This window comes from Natrix helvetica (assembly GCF_964273705.1).
Source record: "Natrix helvetica genome assembly, chromosome: Z".
NCBI classification, from domain to species: domain Eukaryota; kingdom Metazoa; phylum Chordata; class Lepidosauria; order Squamata; family Natricidae; genus Natrix; species Natrix helvetica.
In genome coordinates, this window is record NC_138554.1 from 28206859 (window position 1) to 28228042 (window position 21184).

The following is a 21184-nucleotide window of genomic DNA, read 5'->3' on the forward strand; positions in this document are numbered from 1 at the left end:
CTCGTGTCATTCACTTCCACCCAGTCCTTCTGTCACCATTTACAGATGTTTCTCCTTCTGGCTCTTGTACATAACCTCCAACACATCTAGTTCCTTCTTCTCTACACCCTATTACTCTGCCCAGAGAACCTTGCTTCTCATGTCCTGACTTCTATCCCTCTCCAACCCCATGGTTGTTCTCTACCCCCCCCCCCCTTCCCCCATGATGGCGAAGCTTCAAGCCCTGGTTTCCAGATCCCTTCCCTGTTCCTCATTGCAACTTGCTAGATGCTTCCTCTCCTCCCTTCGCTTGCTTACCCAGATTGGTGTATATGTGACTGGGACTTCCTGCTTGGGTGCTGCACTTAGGCTTCATGCGATTGGATGAGCAGTGAGCTATAGCGCGCATCGCCGATTGCCTTATATGGGCAGAAACTGCAGAGAAGAACCAGGCAAGGCTTTTGCCACCATTTTATGAGACAGGATGTGGTTGGCTTGCGGTTTCTGCTAGCAGAAAGACGTTTGCTTGTGTGCTTGGTGAGGGGGAAGGGGAATTGTCACCTGCGAATTCTGTAGGCTCAGTGACCTGTTCCGAAACCTTCTTGGCAAGTTTCCTGCTGTACATTTCCATTGCCCTCCTCCCTCCTGCGGCCTAATTATCAGCACCAAAATTACTCTCAAGAAAATTTGCAACCAGAATGCATATTTTTGTGACCATAAAAAATTGTTGATCGGTCGCTCAAAAAGACATGTAGTATATGGTCATGAGTCCTGATCATGTTATATGAGAAATTGGCCCCAAGGAAACTGATGGCACGCAGCTGTGTTCTTGGAGCAGTCTCACCCAGAATATTAACTGAAGAGCTATAAAACTACAACTTGGAAGAACACCTTGAAGTTTGTACTGGTTTTCATAGAAGTGTAATCATTTGCAACTAGTTCAGTATGTCTTGTCATGGGGGATAAATAGTTGTAAGTCTTCAATACCCTTGAAGTTTGGTTTAAAATAATGATTTTTCATAGCTTGGCTTGTCGCTAATATTGCTTTGGTTTTCCTGATCAATGATCTCTTATCAGGAAAGAGGGAAGATGACCTTGTGGATCCTTGATCAGTTAAGAACCTTCAATATTGCTGACAGTGATTTCTTAATAGACTTAGCCCTGTGGGTAAGAGGCAAAATGATACAGTGGTACTGTTCCTATCTGTGCAAAGCTTTGGGTGATGTTTATTCACCCTTTGGCAGTTGTGGCCCAGCTTATCTCCCGTGCTTTTTGTATATCTATGAAGCTGCAGGGTAGAAGCCAATGGAAACTTTAAGTACTTCTGATGATCTTTGTTCTGCTTCTCCACATTATTCAAATGGATTGAAAGTGTACAAATGCCCAATTTGTATCTGGGTCTAGTGATGGCTGTGATGAGTTACATTGAATTGAGTTTGAATGAGAGATAGATGGAAGCTTTGTAGACATGGTCCCTGCATCAAGCGATTGAATACAGTTGTCTAAAGCAGCTGCGGAAAGAACATTTTAAACCTGTATTTTTCTGATAGCAAAAAGCTAAGCAGGGCTGGGCCGCATGAGAGATGACCAGGAAATAACAGGACTGTAGGTGAGACTGAAGAGATAGAAAAAAAAAATCAAAATAGACAGTGATAAACAACTTCTGTAATGTTGCTGAGAAAACTAGAGGTATCCGTGAAATCATCAGGAGTTGAGTTTTACCTTACTTCAATCTCCTTAATGGATTATTCTTAACACATTGGAGGTGAAGATGGCTCAGAAGTTTCCATTGTGGAATGGATTAGACTATGGGAGAAGGAAAAATTGCATTAATAAAAATAGTACTATAGCTATGGCACATGAAGAACAATTGCAGGAACTGTGCATACTTGGCTTATTTACCAAAGCACCTGAAGGTAAGAAACTGGAGGTTTTTAATAAGGGACTGGACAGCAATTTGTCAAAAATAGTATAGTTCTCCTGCATCAGCAGGGGGAGGGGGTTGGACTAGATGACCTCTAAGGTCCCTTCCACCTCTGTTACTACTATAGCACTGATTGTTGAGTGGTGTCATTCTATCATCCTAAAAATGTAACTGGCAGCTTCCATCAGTGAGAATGGCAGTTTACACTCAAAGATTCCCAGTGTGGTGAAACTGGAGCCACTAAAAAAAAAGTATCAATTTTTTGGGCAGGGAGCTACAACATTGTGTGATCTTGTCCTTAAAGAACTTATAAATGATCTACCCACATTCTCCAGATGCCATCATCTTCTGTTATCATTTTGCACTGAATGCTGCCCTAATGTAAAGTGAGACCTTGCGCTTATTAAAATAGATAGGACAGCTGTCAAGATAAAGGACAATCGGAATGAATGTTTGTGTCCTAAAAGGTGAGGCTATATACATTTGCTTTTCAACTCCCTTTGTTAGGCCTATGAATACATGGATATTTGTGTTATAGGATACATTGAACAAACACCCCAGTCTGTCTGGATAGCATACATTTATATTTATGAATCTATGAAAAAGCATATGCTTTTCAAGCCTTATCGGTACAGTAACCAGCATTTTATGAACCTCAACAGGTAAATAGATGATAAATAATTTCTTCTGAAATGCAGAAACACTGGAATATTTGCTCGTCCTCATTATGCTTCCTTTCTATCTCACTTCAGTGGTTAAATGAAACAATACGGTATCAAAAAAATACAACTTGAGCTGTTTACAAAGATTCTGTGTTTTTTTTTTAAACCATGTAATACTTAGCTGGACATGACCCTGTATACAATGCAGCATTGGATGTTCTCGAGTTTGTGTGCTGGTTGGCAAAACACGTCTGTATTTTTCCATGCTATATGGTAATCTGCACAAAAATACATAAATAGACAATTCTAGGCAAGGTTGTGGGGAATGGCAGATGCTAGTCGCACATGGCAGAGGATGTAATGTAACCTCATTATTTTGGGAGCTGTAATATGATGGGTGGCTACATAAATGTTTTAAACAAATAAATAAAATTAAAAAAAAAACTTCTTATAACTGATGGAAATTTTTATGGCTCAGACTTTAGATAGTATCATAACCATTACAATGGATCTTCACCATTACATAAAATGGTTTCTTAAAAAAAACAATTGCAGACTGAACTGAAAACAAAGTCAAGCTTTCCAAATACAATTCTGCCGTCAGAGAATGATCTACATTGAAGAAACTGCCTGACTCAGTTCTACACATGCTAGACTAAATGTGAGAGAATGAAGTTTTCCGCTAAGGAAATAGGCATAGGCTGAGTTCACACAGCATGCTTAAGCCACTGGTTTGCTGGTTTTGAGTTAATAGCTGGCTTTTGTACTAAGCAAATTGTGGTGCACTTAGTAAACCATGGTTTAAAGTAATGTGTGAACCGAGTCATAAGTCCTAAAAACTAATTACATAACAATTTCAATTACTATCTGAACAAAATTTTACACAAACTATGGCAACATAGCTTAGATTCTTAAGCATGGGTCTTATTACATAGACATAATTCATGGTAATAAATTTTAACTATCCAATCAGATTTAGCTTTCCTATTTTAGGGGATGCCCCCCCCCCCCCCATTGGATGGTATGCTGTAAAAGACTGTCAGCTCCAATATAGAAAATGTTGGGAGATATCAGCAGTCAACATTATAAAAATAAAATTGCAGGTAAAACTATATGAAAAATTGCCTTTATAGGTAGATATAGAATCAATTTCCCGAAGAGAAATAGAAAGTAAAACATATTTAAGGAAAAGAGTTCTGAGTCCTCTTTCGCTTTTATAGTTCTCATCACTTTTATATGCTGAATACACATAAAAGAGAGTCAAGTCTTGTAAGCTGCCCAAGAGAAAACTGTATCCCCATTATAATTCTCACAAAATATCAGATTGTCTTTGTTGCCTATGGACAACAGCAGAGTTGCTGAAATGTTCACCGTGCAGTCCTGGTTCCTGCACTGATATTGGGCTAGTTTTTTAGGTAGATCAAGGGATTCAGGAATTGTAGTCCAACATACTGGATGAATATCAGTTTGGGAAATTGGTTTATCGGTTATAAGAAATTCGAATACTCCACGCTGGAGATCACAGAGATGACACAAATAGCCTTCAGCGTAGTTTTAATTAAAATGCCATGGCAAAGATTTTATGAAGGGAGAGGAAACATGTGCTACTCTTTATAAAAATGGTAATCAGATTAAAAAAAAAAAAACCACCTAAAGGTGGCAGATTTAACAAGCGTGACTTTTTCTGAGCTATGCTTTTAATATTCCCCAATTTTGAAAGGGGCATTCCTCTTTCCTCAGGAAAAGGAAACACGAGGCCTTTACAGGGTTAAGTAGTATTTTTTTTAAAAAAAGGTACGTTTCAACCTCCATATTCCAGATTACATTTTGTCTTTTCCTATCGGTCCTTGGCCCTTAATTTAAATGTGATAAACAGCATGCCTGAGATTATCCTGCTTAATCTTTAACAAATCGGTGGAATGGTCTGAAATTAGTGGCTTTCTTGATCAGAGAGCTAGCATAAGATTACAGAGTAAGCAAGTGGGGACTTCCATTTCTCTTCCACACTTAAGCCTTCCCAACTATACAGTACCTTGTTTTAAAAAAAATATTTAGTGCCCCCTGGTGGCCAGCTGCTTACATTTATAGATTCCGTCCTCCTGCTTATGAAAATAAAGTGGACGCCTGAAATTTAAGAGAGCATAAACCAGCCCATTGTGTCTTCATCTTTTCATTTTTGGCACTGCTTTTTATGCAGGACTCCTAGTAGCACATGGTATATGGATATTTTAAGCAACAGAATTTCTTTCCTGTGTCAAATCTGATACCTATTTATTTTGCATTGTCTCATGGATGTGGATACTTTTGTTTAAAAGCTAATCAGCATTTATAATTATTTCACAAAAGCCTTTTTTTAAAAAAAACCTAGATATCACAGCCAAAGGAAACTTGGATTCCTCCAAGCAATTTTAGGTGATGGTTTCTAAGTTTAAGAATGACAAAGACATGGCCATATAAAAAGTTAAGGCTTTTGCTTTAATCATCCAGAAGAAATAGCTAGCTCCTACCTCACATCTAGGCAGTGACACTACAGGTAATTGCTGCTGTTGCCATCTTTTGGTAGAGTCATCAGCTTTGATGTCACAGACTAAGCTCTCAACTTGCAATTTAGATCCGACAATTAGTTAAAAAAAAAAGGTGGGCCAGCCAGCCAGCAATACTACAGTGATAAAGTAGGTGATAAATTGGATACCCCCTATAGGTATTTTAATGTCAACTCCATCAGCTCCAACCACCACATCTGATGGGAAGGGATTGTGAGACTTACAGCCCAAGACACGTGGAGGGCACCAGGTTGCCTATCAAGAAGCAGAGGATTAATTGCATGGGCGTTGCAGTGACATGTGATTACATATAGCAATTTCAAGGGGGCCAAGGTTACCTAAGATACGAGGAGTCTGTCTTAGCCTTGGTGGGCAATAAAAAAAATTCACATTTCCTAGTGAATTTTCTCATGGCTACAAAATTTAGATGATGGAATCCCAACACAATGGAAAGTTACAGGTCGACGAAAGCTGCCTTAGAAGACTGATTCTCAGTCATCCAGGTCATCGTTGTTCCAAAGGTGCTCCCCCCCCCCATTTTCTTTCAAGGGGCAACTAAACTTTCTTTGTTTTTCCTTGAAGATGTTTCACTTCTTGGATGAGAAGCAAAACATCTTCAAGAAAAAACAAAGGAAGTCCAGTTGCTTCTTGAAAAAGCACCTCTGGGTCTGGCTTAGAAGATGTCAATAGCGTATTTAACCACAGATTAGCTTTCTTCATCTTTAAGACAGCAGGAAAGAGAGTTTGACATAAAGAACATGAGCAGATTAATAGTTGCAGTAATGTTTATAGAATAATTGTCATGTTATCATCTCCTCTTTGTCCTAAGGCCCTCTTTCCATTTCACTGAACAGGCATACAACGCACGACAAAAAGGGGGAAAAAAACAGCTGACCTTTTTATTTCAAAAACAAAGTGAAAACAGCTCTGTCAGATGAGTGAGGTTGGACTTAGAAGGCGACACGTAGCCTTGCTTAGAGGAGGAAGGCTAAAAGGGAAACCGAAATCGGAGACAAGGGATGACGCCATATCTTTCTCCGTGTCAGATGAGGCTGGGGGAAGGAGGATACCATGGGTTGTACAGCAAACTACACAAGCCTCCATTTTCTTCACTGCACTGCTTGTTCATTAGCGCTGCTGCCAGAGTCCTGGGGCTTCATCACGTCGGGGAGCTCTGGCGGGCTGGAGAAGGGATCGATACGGAGGTTCTCAAAGGCATCTTCTGAAGGGGGAGAAAGACGTGTGACACCGTCATCTTGGAACGGTTCCGTTTTATGCTACATCATTGGCTACTATAAATCTCAAACCAAAGAGAAATCCAAAGCAGTGGCAAACTAGTTAAGCCCATAAACAGCTCAAACCTATTTCCCCCCCCAAATAGTGACTGTTTAATCCTGATTAATCCTTAACCAGCAGCAGCATATAAGCATTTTATTTCTATACCATTCACACCAATAAAGCCACATTTGGAATACTGTATCCAGTTCTGGTGACCAAGATCCTGAGGCCCTAGAAAAGGTGCAGAGAAGAGCAACAAAGGTGATAAGGGGTCTGGAGGCTAAATTCTATGAAAAATGGCTAAAGGAACTCGATATGTTAGGTGTCCTTTTTCAACTGGACTTCGTTTTTCTTTGAAGACATTTTGCTTCTCATCCAACTGACAGCTATGATCTGGGTGACTGAGAATCTCCATAGACATTTAGATATGCTAAGCTTAACACAGAGAAGTATTCCAATATTTGAAGGGCTGCTATAGGGAAGATATGCTTTCTCCACAGCACCTGAGAGTAGGAAAAGCAGCAACAATGGATAGAAGCTCATCAGAGGGAGATCGAACCTGGAAATAAGGAGGAATTTCCTGGCCGTGAGATTTGTTAAGCAGTGGGATAAGCTTGCCTCCTGTATTTGTGGCTGATCCGTCACTAGAGCTTTTCAAGAGAAGATTGGACAACTATTTGCACAAGATTGTTTGAGGACTCAAGCCTTGGGCAGTAGGTTGGACCAGAAGACCTCCAAGGTCACTACCAGCTCTGATGATTCTATAATACTTGGGTGTAATAAGGTTATTAATATATCTTTCTTTTGGTTTCCTGCAAACATAGGGAAAAGTACCATGTTTCCCCAAAAATAAGACCTCCCCTGACAATAAACCCAATCGGGCTTTTGAGCACATGCGCTACAATAAGCCCAAAATATTGCAACACAGCAGCAGCCATGAGGTGACCACACTCGCCGCCTCCTGCACCTCAAAAATAATAAGACCTCACCAAAAATAAGGCCAAGTGTTTATTTCGGAAGTCAAAAGAAAATAAGACCCTGTCTTATTTTAGGGAAAACATGGTAGTTGTTATTCCAACCCTATTTGCTTTCGTTCTCTATAACTCCATGATGTTTAAAATCTCAGACTGTTTCCCATCTGAAATAAAATTCATTCCATCATTATATTTAAGCACATCTTTCTGCCAAAATCGACAGCTACACAGCTAAAAGTATGGATAAAACCAAATAAATGATCCAGGCCTTTGGTGTGTTAAGTGGGTTTGGCTGTTCAGTTGATTCATTTCATGCTCAACAGGGGATGATCCAGCCATTCAGAAATGTTCTGTGGCCAACAATAACCAATTTTGAACTCAAAATGGTGAGTTAAATAGAGTTAATAGGCAATAAAATAGAAGGAGAATATGTTGGATCTATTCACTGCCTTGAGTTATTTGTAAAAATAATGAAAGGCAGGATATAAATAATACATTTTCAAAATGATCCCAACAATAGATTTCAAACTCTTTAGAAACTGTTGAATTCAAAACATGAGTTATTCATTCATTTTTGCCTATCAAAATGAAATTAGCAATATGGGGGGGGGGGGGCATCATGATTCGACTTACTATTGTTTTATTGGTTACAACCATTCCTTCCAATTGATTTGGGGGGTGGGGAGACACACAGAATGTTTTATAAAAATCTATCATCAATTGTGACTACAGTTAGCAGCTGGATTGTGGACCATGTTTTTTACAAGAGCACAAGGCATTTTATAATTATTCATATTATTATAGTTGAGCAGCTTATAATCCAGTGAGAGACTGAAGAAGCTTCTTGGATGAGAAATGAAAAATCTTCAAAGAAAAACCAGAAAGTCCAGATGCCTCCTGAAAAAAAGCACCTTTGGGACAACCATGACCTGGATCATTGAGAAACTTCACAGGCAGTGAGAGACACAGGTTAAAATTTATCAAGTTGTTGTTTTGATGAAATCTCACTTTTGTGCTTAAGGGATTCTGGGTGTCTGGTCTGTTTTTGAGAATTTAAGCTTCAGAAACAGGACTAAACCACTGGGAGCTGCTCTTTTTAATGAGGGGTAAAAGGGGTGCAGCTAATGAAGCAATTATGTAACAATGGGCGGGATGAATCTTCTCTCTCACCCACCCACCCCTTTCTGGAAAGTACAGAGATTTTATAGGTAGTTGTCAACTTACAGTACAATGATTCATTTAACAACTGTATGCAGTTACAACAGCACATAAAATGATTTAGGGTAGGTTTTTGCACTCATGACCATTGTAGGGTCCATGAAATCACATGATGAAAAAATCTGGGTACTTGGCAACTAGCTATGATGGGGTCATGTGACCGCCATCTGCAACCTTTGTAGAAGGGATGAGCAAAGTCAATGGAGGAAGCCAGGTTCGCTTAACTACAATTCACTTAAAGGTCATAAATTCAGGTATGACTCACTTAATGACCATATCATTTAGTGATAGAAACCCTGTCCCAACTGTGACCATAAATTGAGGACTACCTGTATTTTAAAAAGTACCTTAAGCCTGTTTCAAGGCTTTGTACTGCAGTTTGTGTATATTTCTTGCCTCAAAGCAAAATGGAAGATTTCTGTGCCGCCAATTTTCAGCATGATTACTGCGTTCCCCTGAAAATAAGCCCTAGCTTGATTTTACATGTGCGCCTAATATAAATCCTACCTCAAAAATAAGCCATAGTTAAGACCCTGCCCAGACATGGGGAAGAAGAAGTCGGGCAGCGGCATGACAGGGGCTGGGGCGTGAGAGGCTTGGCTGTGGTAGTCCTAAGGTAAGCTGGTAAGACTTCCCCTGAAAGTAAGACCTTATTTTGGGGCCCAAAAGAAAATTTAAGATCGGGCCTTATTTTTGGGGAACCATGGTAGTAGTCAGTGATCAGGAACTCCTGGACCAGATGGGCTCTAAGATGGCAGGTGCTAAAAGCTCTACATGGCTTGTGCTGCAGATACCCGATATATCTAGCTACACATTGACACCACCTCTGGAAGCCATCTCTTGGCTGCCTGCCATGTTAGGTGTGGCATTACACCATTACAAGTGTGTCTTTTCAAAAGGGAGCATGCCAGGCACAGAATATTCTTCTAAGGCAAATTTGGCCAACGCCCTTAGGTTATCAGTAAAAACCACTTCCTTAGGCTCTTAGTCTGAATCTTCAATGATAATGTTGTGTTTCTTTGGTTTCAAGAAGCATGCAACAACTTCACTCACCACTGGCTCTGAAGGCCAAACCGACTGTTGCTGGAGCCTGGGGCCGTGCTGTCTGACTGGTGAACCCGCAGTCTCCAAGAGTTTTGCTATCATCCAGCAGCTGATCATCCTGGAAAATGGGGTAATTTGCACCAGGATGCAAGAGAAGTCTCTTTAAAAAAAAGTCTGGTAATCATGAACCACTACTACTTAGATGTATAATTAAAATCAAGAAATTGGGCAACGAGAATGCAAACTCTGTTTAGGATATGGTTTAACTGTCCTCTGCACATCAAATTGCCATAGAGTTGGGGGCAAATGATAGACTACAGTTAGTCCTCGACTTACAATAGTTCATTTAGCAACCATTCAAAATTACAGCAGCACTGAGAAAAGTAACTTATGACTATTCTTCAGTTACGACTTTTGCAGCATCTCCATGGTCACATGATCAAAATTCAGATGCTTGAAAACGAGTTCATGTTTATGACCGTTGCTGTGTCCCAACATCATATGACCACCTTTTGAGACCTTCTCACAAATCAAGTCAATGGGGAAGCCAGATTCACTTAACAACCAGGTTCACTTAACAACTGCAGTGATTCACTTAACAATTGTGGTGAGATAGGTCATAAAATGGGGCAATGCTCACTTAACAAATGCCTCACTTAACAACATAAATTTTGGGGTTAATTGTAGCCTTAAGTTGTGGAATCCTTGTAGTAAGAAGTCTGTATTTTTTTTTCTTCACTAAAACTGTTCTACTTGCAAACCAGTATACACTGGAAACAATTTGCTACCTTCCTCCTTACTTCTGATCTTACTAAAAAAAAGAAGAAGTATGAGGTCAGAGTTCTAATTCTAAGGATTCCTTAATCCCCAATTATCTAGAGCACACAGAAAAATAAGTTTCTTAGATGGGCAAAGGATCTCTGCTGGCTGGGGGATTCTGAGAGTTGAAGTCCACGAATCTGCAGGTGGCCAAGGTTGAGAAACACTGTCTTAGGGGAAAAGCCAGGTGTTCATAACCCTCTGAAAGGCTAACAAGGTAGGATCTCAGAGAGAAATATCTCCTAAGAGCAGCAATTCGGTTAAATTAAAAAAAATTAATATAACCTCTGAACTGATCAAGGAGAGCACTGATATACCATCTTAGTAAACAGCAGGTCCCAGTGTAATGCCATAATTTATTAAGAGTCCCAAATGCATAGCTCTATAATAAGATCTCCATACCTTGTATAATCTCTGTTCTTCTGGAGGCCTCTTGAGAATTCCCTCCACAATTCTTTTCAGCTCATATACTGTACTGGACTCCTTGGCGTCTGTGAAGATAGTTGCCTTGTGACGTCGGATCATTAGAAAAACATCCTGTTGGACAATAGACCGGTTCGTAATATTAGGCAATCGTTAGCATTCGTAATTTTATCCAAACAAGCCATCACTATCAATAACGACGACGACATTGTTTTATACAGTGGGAAAACCTCAACTTTGTATGTAGGATAATTATTCTCCAAAATACAAAATACTTAAAACCTCGGTTTTATAGAACAATTGAGAATTATTCCCATGTGCTTGCTACATCCACATTTATGTAACATACATAAAATGCATCTATACTGTTCAGATTGATTTGCCAAGCAACAGACAAGTCCACTGTTTGAAAAAGCAGCCTAAATTCAGACTTTGTTGTTGCTTCTGAGGTCTTCAAAGGGTCAGCCAATTGAGATTTGCTATGAACAGAACAGCAGTAGTTAACAATTGTATACTAAAATTAGCACTGCTATTAACAACCAGATTAACACCTCAGAATCTCGAAGTTGTAGTAGATGTAATCCTCCTTCAGGTATTCCCAAGGATGAAGCCATCAAAGACCCTACTTTCACAATATACTACAATTCTATTTCTCGTATTTGCCAACTAATAACCATGTGACTAGTTCTTATGGCATACTTTAAGGCTCAAGTTTTTACAAGTGTAGGTAGACTCTTTATTAAACTGCATACAGAATATTGCAACTGTTTTCTCCAGAGTGAACCCAGGACCACAAATGACTTTGCCAAGGTTGCTCCTCTCTACATAGATATGCAGCTGGGCATATTAGCTAAAACCACAGAAGGCACTCCAGATAGCCAATGCTACCAGACCCTCCATAGATACCAGACAGAATATATAACATATTAGATCTTGATTGGTATGTTACCAATTAATTTTGTTAGACAAACCTTGGTTTAGTACAATTTGTGAATCTAACAAAAGACACCCTGGCAGAGGAATGACAGATGCTAGATCTTCCAGATTGAGTTAGTGAATTCGGGCTTCCTCAGTGTGGTACTCTTCAGATGTGTTGGCTGACAACACCCATCATTCACAGCCAGTAGGAATAACAACAAAATAGTAGTAGGCATTGTAGTCCAGTATATCTAGATGGTACTAATCTGGTAAAGTAATAGTTCAGTTTTCATATATAACACAAACCTGTATTAGCAACTCTTCACATTTGCAAGATTCCCCAAACTATTATTTTATGTTTTTTGTCCTATTTCAGAAGTTATCCAACATTCTTTTACTTGTGGTAAAAATCTCAGTTAGTTTAGATCAGTGCTTCTCAAATAGTGGGGCGGGCCCCCCAGGGGGGGCGCGAGGCTCCGTAAAGGGGGGCTCAGCTCAAATTATTTTATATATTTTTGTTTTGCAGGTTAAAGTTTTTTTTAATATTGTGTTCCTTTAAATCCTGTGCTCCTTTAAATCTTTTCTGCTACAGTTAATAAAGCTATTCTTTGTTGTAAATTGATCCACATTTCTTTCTTTTTTTATTCTCTTATACGTTAATAAGGATACAGTGTTATGCAGAGGTGTACTTATAACAATTTTATAGACAAATGATACTATTTACAGTCGCGCGGGGGGCGCGAAATGTTTTCTTCTTCCTAGGGGGGGCATGACAGAAAATAATTGAGAAGCACTGGTTTAGATACTTGCCTATTTATAATGGAAAATCCTGGCAACTTCACTTCGTTCCATCATAAAGGGTAACCTTTCATAGCTAATGTTTAAACCACCCTATTATAAAGTAACCAAGTCATTGATTCACTCCTAAGGTTTAGATGTTGAACTTGGACTGGAGTCAGATTCAATCCATCTTAAGCCAGGAAAGTGGTGTAGTTATTTTGGTTTGTAAATATCTCTCAATTGATCTTATTCCACAGGCTTGTTGTAGGAGGAAAAGCAGGTAGGATGTAGACATGTGATGTAGAGATACTACTAGTTAAGCACCAGGGTAGAAAGTATGAATTCTACTACCATCTTAGGCATGAAGGCCAGATGGGCGACTTTGGGTCAGTCACTTTCAATCTAACTCACAAGTTGTTGTTGGAAGAAAATAGGAAGATAAAGAAATATGAGATACATTAGCTGCCTTGAGTTATTTATAAAAAATAATAAAGGAAAAAATTAATATAGTGAGGATAGGCAGGTTACAGATTGAATCAAATCCAAGATCATGACATTAGGGTTTATGTACCAGGTAGGCCATGACAGAGTCCAAGTTCAAATTCCTCCTCAGACAGGATATTCATAGATAACTTTAGGTGGGGCTCATATATATAGGTGGGGCTCATATATATATCCAAGATCATGACATTAGGGTTTATGTACCAGGTAGGCCATGACAGGACCCAAGTTCAAATTCCTTCTCAGACAGGATATTCATAGATAACTTTAGGTGGGGCTCATATATATATATATATGAAAGTCTATTTTTATTTCTGTTCAATTGTGTCGGATTCTTAGAAACTGCTTGGAGAAATCCCTGCAATTTTCTTGGCAGTTTTCCCAGAAATGGCTTGCCATTGCCCATTTCCTAGGGCTGAGAGAGAATGATCAGTTCAAGGTCATCCAATTGGCTTAGTGACCAAGGTGGGACTGGAATACACTGCCTCCCCATTTCTAGTCTGATGCCTTAAGATCACACCACACTGGGTCTTGCATTGTTGCAAACGTAACACTCAGCTATACTCCTCTAAACTTCTTAAGAAAATACTATTTTAACCGCTTCCTCTTGAGTTGATAAGAAGTAATAGTGTTTTGACCATTTCAGGGTAGCATTAAACCCATCACTTGTCATTTTATATATGTTTATTTACATTTTACCTAATGCCAGGGGCCAGGTCACCAAGGGCTGATGGGAGTTGAAGTCCAAAGCTTCTGGAAAGCATCAAAGGAAGAATAAGGTAAAAGTCCAAAACTAAGAATTTGGCCAAGTTCAATGGTTAGAGGCGACTTCCACTTTCATGTAGCCTTTTCATACTGTACCCTAGAGAGTAAAAGTACCTAGACGTTTAGAGTTGTTATGTTTGCAACCTTTGTAAGAACCAATTTGGTGTAATAGGTAGTTTGGTATACTGGGCATTTTTACCCAGAAACAGGGAAGCTTTTTGCACAAATACATTTTTTACTTTATTACTCCCCGCCCCCCCCAACATACAAAGCAGCCTGAATGCCAAAAGCATCCAGAAGCTCCCTTAAACTTCCTTGGAGATCCAAGCCTTCCAAGATAAACTTATCGAAGTCTTTCTAACCGAGGACTTTACTGGGTGCCTTTTTAAAAAGCCATCAACCAACCAACCCTTTACCAAATAAACACTAGAGGAGTTGCGAGGGCGGCGTCTTGGAAACCCCAAGATGGGAGCGTCAGACGGCTCAGCGCCACCCACAAGAACCAGGAAAAACCTCTCCTTGGTTCGGGCTGCCTTCTCTGCCCCATAACCCTTCTCGGAGCCTACCTGGCAGGGCTGTTGGGACGATAAAGCGGGGACTGGGGGGAGGGCGGGGGCGGACCCAGAGGAAACTCGATTATAAGACCATCGGGGGGGGGGAAACCCCCACAAAGGGAGTAAACTAAACAGGAAGCCGCCTCCTTTCGGGCCGTCGGGAAAGACGATGCGCGAAAGGTAGCCGGGGAAGAGGTCGGGGAGGGGGACGGGACGACGAGGAGCATCCCACCGAAGGGCAGTGGAGACACCCCCGTCTCCCCCGGGGAAAGAAAGGGAAGGGGGCGAGGACGGTGGTTCGAGGAGGGTCGCGGACGGCCTTACGTTCCCGCGGCTACTATTTCAGGACCAGCCCCGGCTCCCGTAGGCGGCTACCCTTCCCGACTCACCATCTCTGCAGATGCAGCCTCAGCCCAGACCCCCCAGAGAGGAAAAAGCAGCAAAACCCCCGGCTTCCCAACATGCACTGCAGTCTCGGTATATAACCCAACCCGGTTTAAGGGGGGGGAAGAACACCGTGGCGCATGCGCCCCATCCCAGGCTTTCGGTCGGGAAAAAAAAAAGATCATAGACAGCGGATAGAACCCTATCCGACAGCGGAAGCAGCCGCCGGAAGAAAAGGACGGGTCGACGGAACGGAAGCGCTCGCTGCCATCTTAAAAGAGGCACCTTTGAAGCCTCGCCCAGTTTGGAAAGGTCGTGGAGGCTAAAGCGCCGCCACCTTCCCAAGGGCTTTCTTTCGGGAGTTGACTACTCTCTATGGTTGCTTCCGTTAGAGTGCGGAAGTTAAAGTTTGTCGTCGCCTGAGGTTTTTATTTTATTTTTAGAAAGAACTTTTAATTTTTTAAAAATATATACGCTTAACGAATCTTGGCGAGAATTCTCTTCCTCATAAAGTGGGGGTTGTCTTAAAGAGATGATTTCCGTTTTACGCCTCTCCGAGCTAAAAGTGGTTCAAAAGCCAAGCGCTGGGCTCCTTATATGTAACTACGTAGGAAGGCGGCTGCCATTTTGAGAAGGGCATTTGTGGCTTGTAGAGAAAGACTCCATTTTGTAACATGAAGTTTCACGAGGCTGGGCTGCATACAGAGGATTTTTCCCTTTTCAGTGCTTTGCAGCAGGCAACCTCGATTCCAGTGCGAGAAAACTAAATCTCACCCCCATCATTTCTCCAGTTGTGCTATATTACAAACCATTGAATTATTAGGAACAAATTTTTTTTAAAGGGAATTGGGAGTACCTAAAATAGGGGTTCTTAAACCTTGTTATCACACCTCCCTTGAATGTAATCTTAATGTATATTCCTCTCCCAAAAATCCAAACACCAAAATGAACCTGTGGGAAGCCCCCCCCCCCTTCCCAGAAGAATGAAATATTTTGGGTAATATTAAAAAGGCAAAATATTATATTTCCCTAAAGGAGAAATACGCTCTTAAAAGAGGGAAAGCGGTCTTTCTTAATTTCTCCCAGCAGATATTTTGCGCCCATTAAGTGTAGGAAGTTAGCGCCCACCCTTCTAGAAAAATGAAATATTTTAGGAAATATTAAAAGCAGAATATTATATTTCCCTGGATATGTTTTAAAGACAAAGCAGCTCCCTGTGGCTTCCTGCCCTCCCCTTTGTCAATGGGCCATTAAGGCCAGAGCCACTCTATTCTACATAACAAAGATCTACCTACTTCAGGCAGAGCCATAATAGGAATCCCCAAACCCTTTCATTACATCATCACTCAGCAACAGCTCAACCAAGTTTGGGACTCAAAAGACAGACAGCTTATAGACCCTACCCCCGGGAGTCTGACCACCAATCAGAGTGCATTTCTCGTACCGGAACAGGAAGTTCTGGGATGGGGCCCAAAGAGGGCATAAAACCAGGGCACACTCAGCATCTCTTCCCTTTCCCCCCCAGGACCTCAAACCATATGGTCCTGTCCACCATATTAAAAACCATATTTCCCAGCAGCCACCATGTTTCCTGTGTCTTTTTCTACCCTTGGAACTGAACCCAGATGGACATTTCTTCCAACATAAGATAGGGACAGCCTATTCAGAAACAAAAGACTTTCACCTCCAGCGATGGCCTTAACATTTTACATTCTCCACCACACAAATTCTAAGAGCAGGACATGACCATTTAGGACATAATGAGATTAACCCACTACTATTTAGCAGAAGACACAGAGTTCACCACATTGCACAATTTCCTAAGGGCATTTCAAACATTGCACAACCACCTTCTTCCAGCAGCATTTCAGGACCTGTATAAAAATCCTGACACTCATCTGGCTAATAGTTCAGCTGCCCCAGAACCACAAGCCCTGGTGGTTCACCAGTAAACATAATCTTTCTTTCCAATCAGCCTCTATATTATTTCCAGCGTCTTTTCCCCAGGTTGGAACCAAATCAGCTGGATTTCCTTTCCAACAAACCCAAAATAACAATGAAAACACTATAATTAAACTTTTTAAAAGGTGGATTTATTGCAAATATGCAGCCAAAAGATTCTTCACACCTCCTTTGGACTCATCGGCACCTTCCAAGGGAGGTATACTTTACAGTTTGACATAATGCCATCTTGGGGTAGACTGCCACATCTAAGTTATCCTAACATTTCCTTTGCTGAAGAAAAAAACTGCATTTCTATGTGTATCTAGTACATTCCCAGTCTGTAATTATAATGCACCATGGTTGTTGTTGTTTTTTACTACCAGGCCATAATGCAAATTGGACCTTGTCATTTAAGGCTGTAGAGATTCAAAACTTTGGTTTCCTCATTTTCTGAGTAGCTCAGCATGGTGAAAAAAGGACTTGAAAGTCCCCCACCCCAAATAGGTTTAAGTTTTCCAACATAAAAATACTGTCATCTTCCCATAGTCAAATGTGATACAGTTCATGCTATCCAATAGGTCTTGCTGAACTTCACTGAAATAGAACATCAATAGAGATACTTGGATATTTGTCATCATCTTCAACTCTGTAGATAGTGGTCAGTTTAGCAGTCTGTGCTAAATCATAAACATTGTGTACAAAACACAATTGTTTGGATTCACAACATGTGCTAAGAAAAGGCCCAAACTTCACCATGCACCAATAGATTATATGGCCCCAGTTGATATTGATAATGAAAAGTACCATAGACATTGTACAAAATACAGTTGTTTACATTCACATCATGTGGTAAGTAAAACTCAAGCTACCAATAGGTTGTATGGGGCCCCTAATAATGGAAAAAATACATTGGACTGCCTGGAATTTCGTGGAAGCTATGTAATTCAAATATTGTAAACAATTTTAAAACCCAGACCTAGACAGTGACGTGCGGTGAGAGTTACGGCTGGTGAGGCTGGTGATGCTGGTGACGTCATCAGGAAGGCGGGGAATGGGGCCACGTGTGCAGGAGGCTGAGGCAGCCCCCACCTTCCTGAGTGAACATTAAGGGGACATTAAGGAGTGCACTGATCCGCGTAGCCTTGCTTCCTCCACCGGCGCCAGTCCCTTCCCCCCCCACTCCTTCAAGGTCTTCCACCAACCCAAAGCCCAATCCCCAGAGGCCTCCCTCGGGCCTTCTGCATCCCCCTAACTCTTCCTGCATGGCTTCTTCAGCGTTGTCACCTCAGCGAAGCCCTGCCTTGGCAGCCAGCAAAAGACCCGTTGGCTCCCGGGAATGGCCCCACATCAAACGAGAGACTCACCTACAGGGCGGGCCTCTCCCGAGCCGCCGACTCCGAGAAAAAAATCGGGGTGAGGGAGGGAGATGCACAAAATGGGGGCAGGAGCTTCCCAGGGGTGTGGGAGAGGAGGAGGAAGAAGAAGAGCCTGTCCAAGGCTTGCAGCCGCCGGCGCCCACAAACATGGGCCCGTGGCGGTGGGTTCCTTTGCGTTTGCTTCCTAACGGCCCGAGAGGTGGTGTGCCGGCTGTGTGGTTGTCAAGCGGCTTCACGAATCGCTGCCCAGGAAAAGCAGCTCCGCGGGGCCCGGCGGCAAGGCTTGAGCGGGGTGACAGAACAGCCGCCTGAATGGGAAAGCAACAAAAGGGGCTGCATTTTCACCCCGCTGAAGCCTTGCTGCCTGAATGGGAAGCCGTCCTCGCTGCCCCTTTCATTGCTTTCCCATTCAGGCAGCTGCGTTTTCACCCCGCTGAAGCCTTGCTGCCTGAATGGGAAGCCGTCCTCGCTTCCCCTTTCATTGCTTTCCCATTCAGGCAGCTGCGTTTTCACCCTGCTGAAGCCTTGCTGCCTGAATGGGAAGCCGTCCTCGCTGTCCCTTTCGTTGCTTTCCCATTCAGGCAGCTGAATTTTCACCCTGCTGAAGCCTTGCTGCCTGAATGGGAAGCCGTCCTCGCTGTCCCTTTCGTTGCTTTCCCATTCAGGCAGCTGAATTTTCACCCCGCTGAAGCCTTGCTGCCTGAATGGGAAGCCGTCCTCGCTGTCCCTTTCGTTGCTTTCCCATTCAGGCAGCTGCGTTTTCACCCCGCTGAAGCCTCGCTGCCTGAATGGGAAGCCGTCCTCGCTGTCCCTTTCGTTGCTTTCCCATTCAGGCAGCTGCGTTTTCACCCCGCTGAAGCCTCGCTGCCTGAATGGGAAGCCGTCCTCGCTGTCCCTTTCGTTGCTTTCCCATTCAGGCAGCTGCGATTTCACCCCGCTGAAGCCTCGCTGCCTGAATGGGAAGCCGTCCTCGCTGTCCCTTTCGTTGCTTTCCCATTCAGGCAGCTGCGATTTCACCCCGCTGAAGCCTCGCTGCCTGAATGGGAAGCCGTCCTCGCTGTCCCTTTCGTTGCTTTCCCATTCAGGCAGCTGCGTTTTCACCCCGCTGAAGCCTCGCTGCCTGAATGGGAAGCCGTCCTCGCTGTCCCTTTCGTTGCTTTCCCATTCAGGCAGCTGCGTTTTCACCCCGCTGAAGCCTTGCTGCCTGAATGGGAAGCCGTCCTCGCTGTCCCTTTCGTTGCTTTCCCATTCAGGCAGCTGCGTTTTCACCCCGCTGAAGCCTTGCTGCCTGAATGGGAAGCCGTCCTCGCTGTCCCTTTCGTTGCTTTCCCATTCAAGCAGCTGCGATTTCACCCCGCTGAAGCCTTGCTGCCTGAATGGGAAGCCGTCCTCGCTGTCCCTTTCGTTGCTTTCCCATTCAGGCAACTGCGTTTTCACCTCGCTGAAGCCTTGCTGCCTGAATGGGAAAGCAACGAAAGGGGCTGCGCTTTCACCTCGCTGAAGCCTTGCTGCCTGAATGGGAAAGCAACGAAAGGGGCAGCGAGGACGGCTTCCCATTCAGGCAGCAAGGCTTCAGCGCGGTGAAAGCGCAGCCCCTTTCGTTGCTTTCCCATTCAGGCGGCTGCTCTGTCACCCCGCTCAAGCCTTGCCGCCGGGCCCCGCGGAGCTGCTTTTCCTCAAGCGCAGCCGCCTGAATGGGAAAGCAATGAAAGGGGCAGCGAGGTCGTTCTCCAGTCGCTTTCATGGCTTCGTCATCCGGGAGCGCCAACAACATTTCTGCCTCCGCAGCTCCCAGGCGCGGCTGACGGATGTATGTAATATTATAATATTATATATATATATAGTATATAATATTATATACTATTATTTCATGAAGAGAGGTGAGGCTCTGCCTCCCCTGCCTCCCCTGACCACACGTCCCTGGACCTAGATGTGCTACAATGAAAACAGCAACAAATGCTTACATTTATATATTTCACCAGCAGATGGCAGAATATATCTTAGTGTCTTTGATCTAATTTGATAAGTGAGATTTTCACCATTTCCCTCTCTTCCTTATCAAATTGGTCAGTATTTCTTAGTACTTGACTCTCACTGGCACTGATGAAACACTGCTTTTCTGCAGCCGGTAGTGAACTGAAGCAATTATTTTGTGATATATAAATCTTGTTTCCCCAAAAGAATCTGACATGATCAATCCCTTGATCAACAGCTTGCTGATAGGGTTGCCACGTCTGCTTCCAAAAAATTATTATTATTATTATTATTATTATTATTATTATTATTATTATTATTATTATTATTATTTAGACTTGTTAGCCGCTCCCTCTCCACGAAGGGACAAGCTATTTTAAAATCAAATAACAATTATTTTTTACAATTAAATAATTGTTATTTGCTTTTAATAATTATATGTTAAATATAAAGTATAATATAAAGTATATATTTTTATGTATACAAATTATCAAAATATATAAAGTACATATTATCTATTCAATATAATGAACAAATTATTTTACTGATATATTTAAATAATATTATACATTATTATATGAACAATAATTTACTTATTTAGATTTAATTCAAATTTAACAGTGAATTCACGAATTTGTAGAATTTGCTAAATTCACTGAAGCTATGTATTTGTGTTTTATACTGAGAACTGATTCAACTGATGGCTATTACTAAAGATTAACCTAATATTACTTACATGGTGATTTAATTAGAGCACAGCAAAATAGTATTTGCATAAAAACAATGATTAACTTTTATGTTTATAATGCTTCAACGAAATCTTTTTTTTGACAAATTTGCGCTCTAAATATTGAGGCTAGTACTCATTGAACCTCAAATGATGATACCTTATTGAGTGTTCGAAAACATAACTATCCAACTAAGAAAAAAGTATAATATAAAAATGATAGGTAAATGCGAGTTAAGAAAAATAGTATGTAAATAATTTTATATACTTTTATTAAATGTCTTGTGAAACAATTGAGTATGATTAATAATTTTTTCGGAGAATCGAGTTCAATGGATATTCGATCTTTGTCTCATTCTAACTTATGAAAAAAAAAAGACAAAACGCAATTCTCTTA

General features: G+C 41.7%; 1 protein-coding gene across 2 annotated transcripts; it reads right to left on the minus strand.

Moving 5' to 3' along the window:
• Positions 1-5981: 5981 nt before the first annotated feature.
• ELOB (elongin B) lies at positions 5982-14989 on the minus strand. Of its 2 annotated transcripts, none has more exons than XM_081932447.1 (4): positions 14772-14989; positions 10844-10978; positions 9632-9740; positions 5982-6327 (listed from the first exon to the last, which is right to left on the minus strand). In XM_081932447.1, the coding sequence occupies exons 1-4, from the start codon at positions 14949-14951 to the stop codon at positions 6218-6220; spliced, it is 534 nt and encodes a 177-aa protein (XP_081788573.1). In that variant the 5' UTR covers positions 14952-14989; the 3' UTR covers positions 5982-6217. The 2 variants fall into 2 exon arrangements, with proteins under 2 accessions (XP_081788573.1, XP_081788572.1); XM_081932446.1 differs by having other exon boundaries at positions 5982-6330.
• Between the last annotated feature and the right edge of the window lie 6195 nt (positions 14990-21184).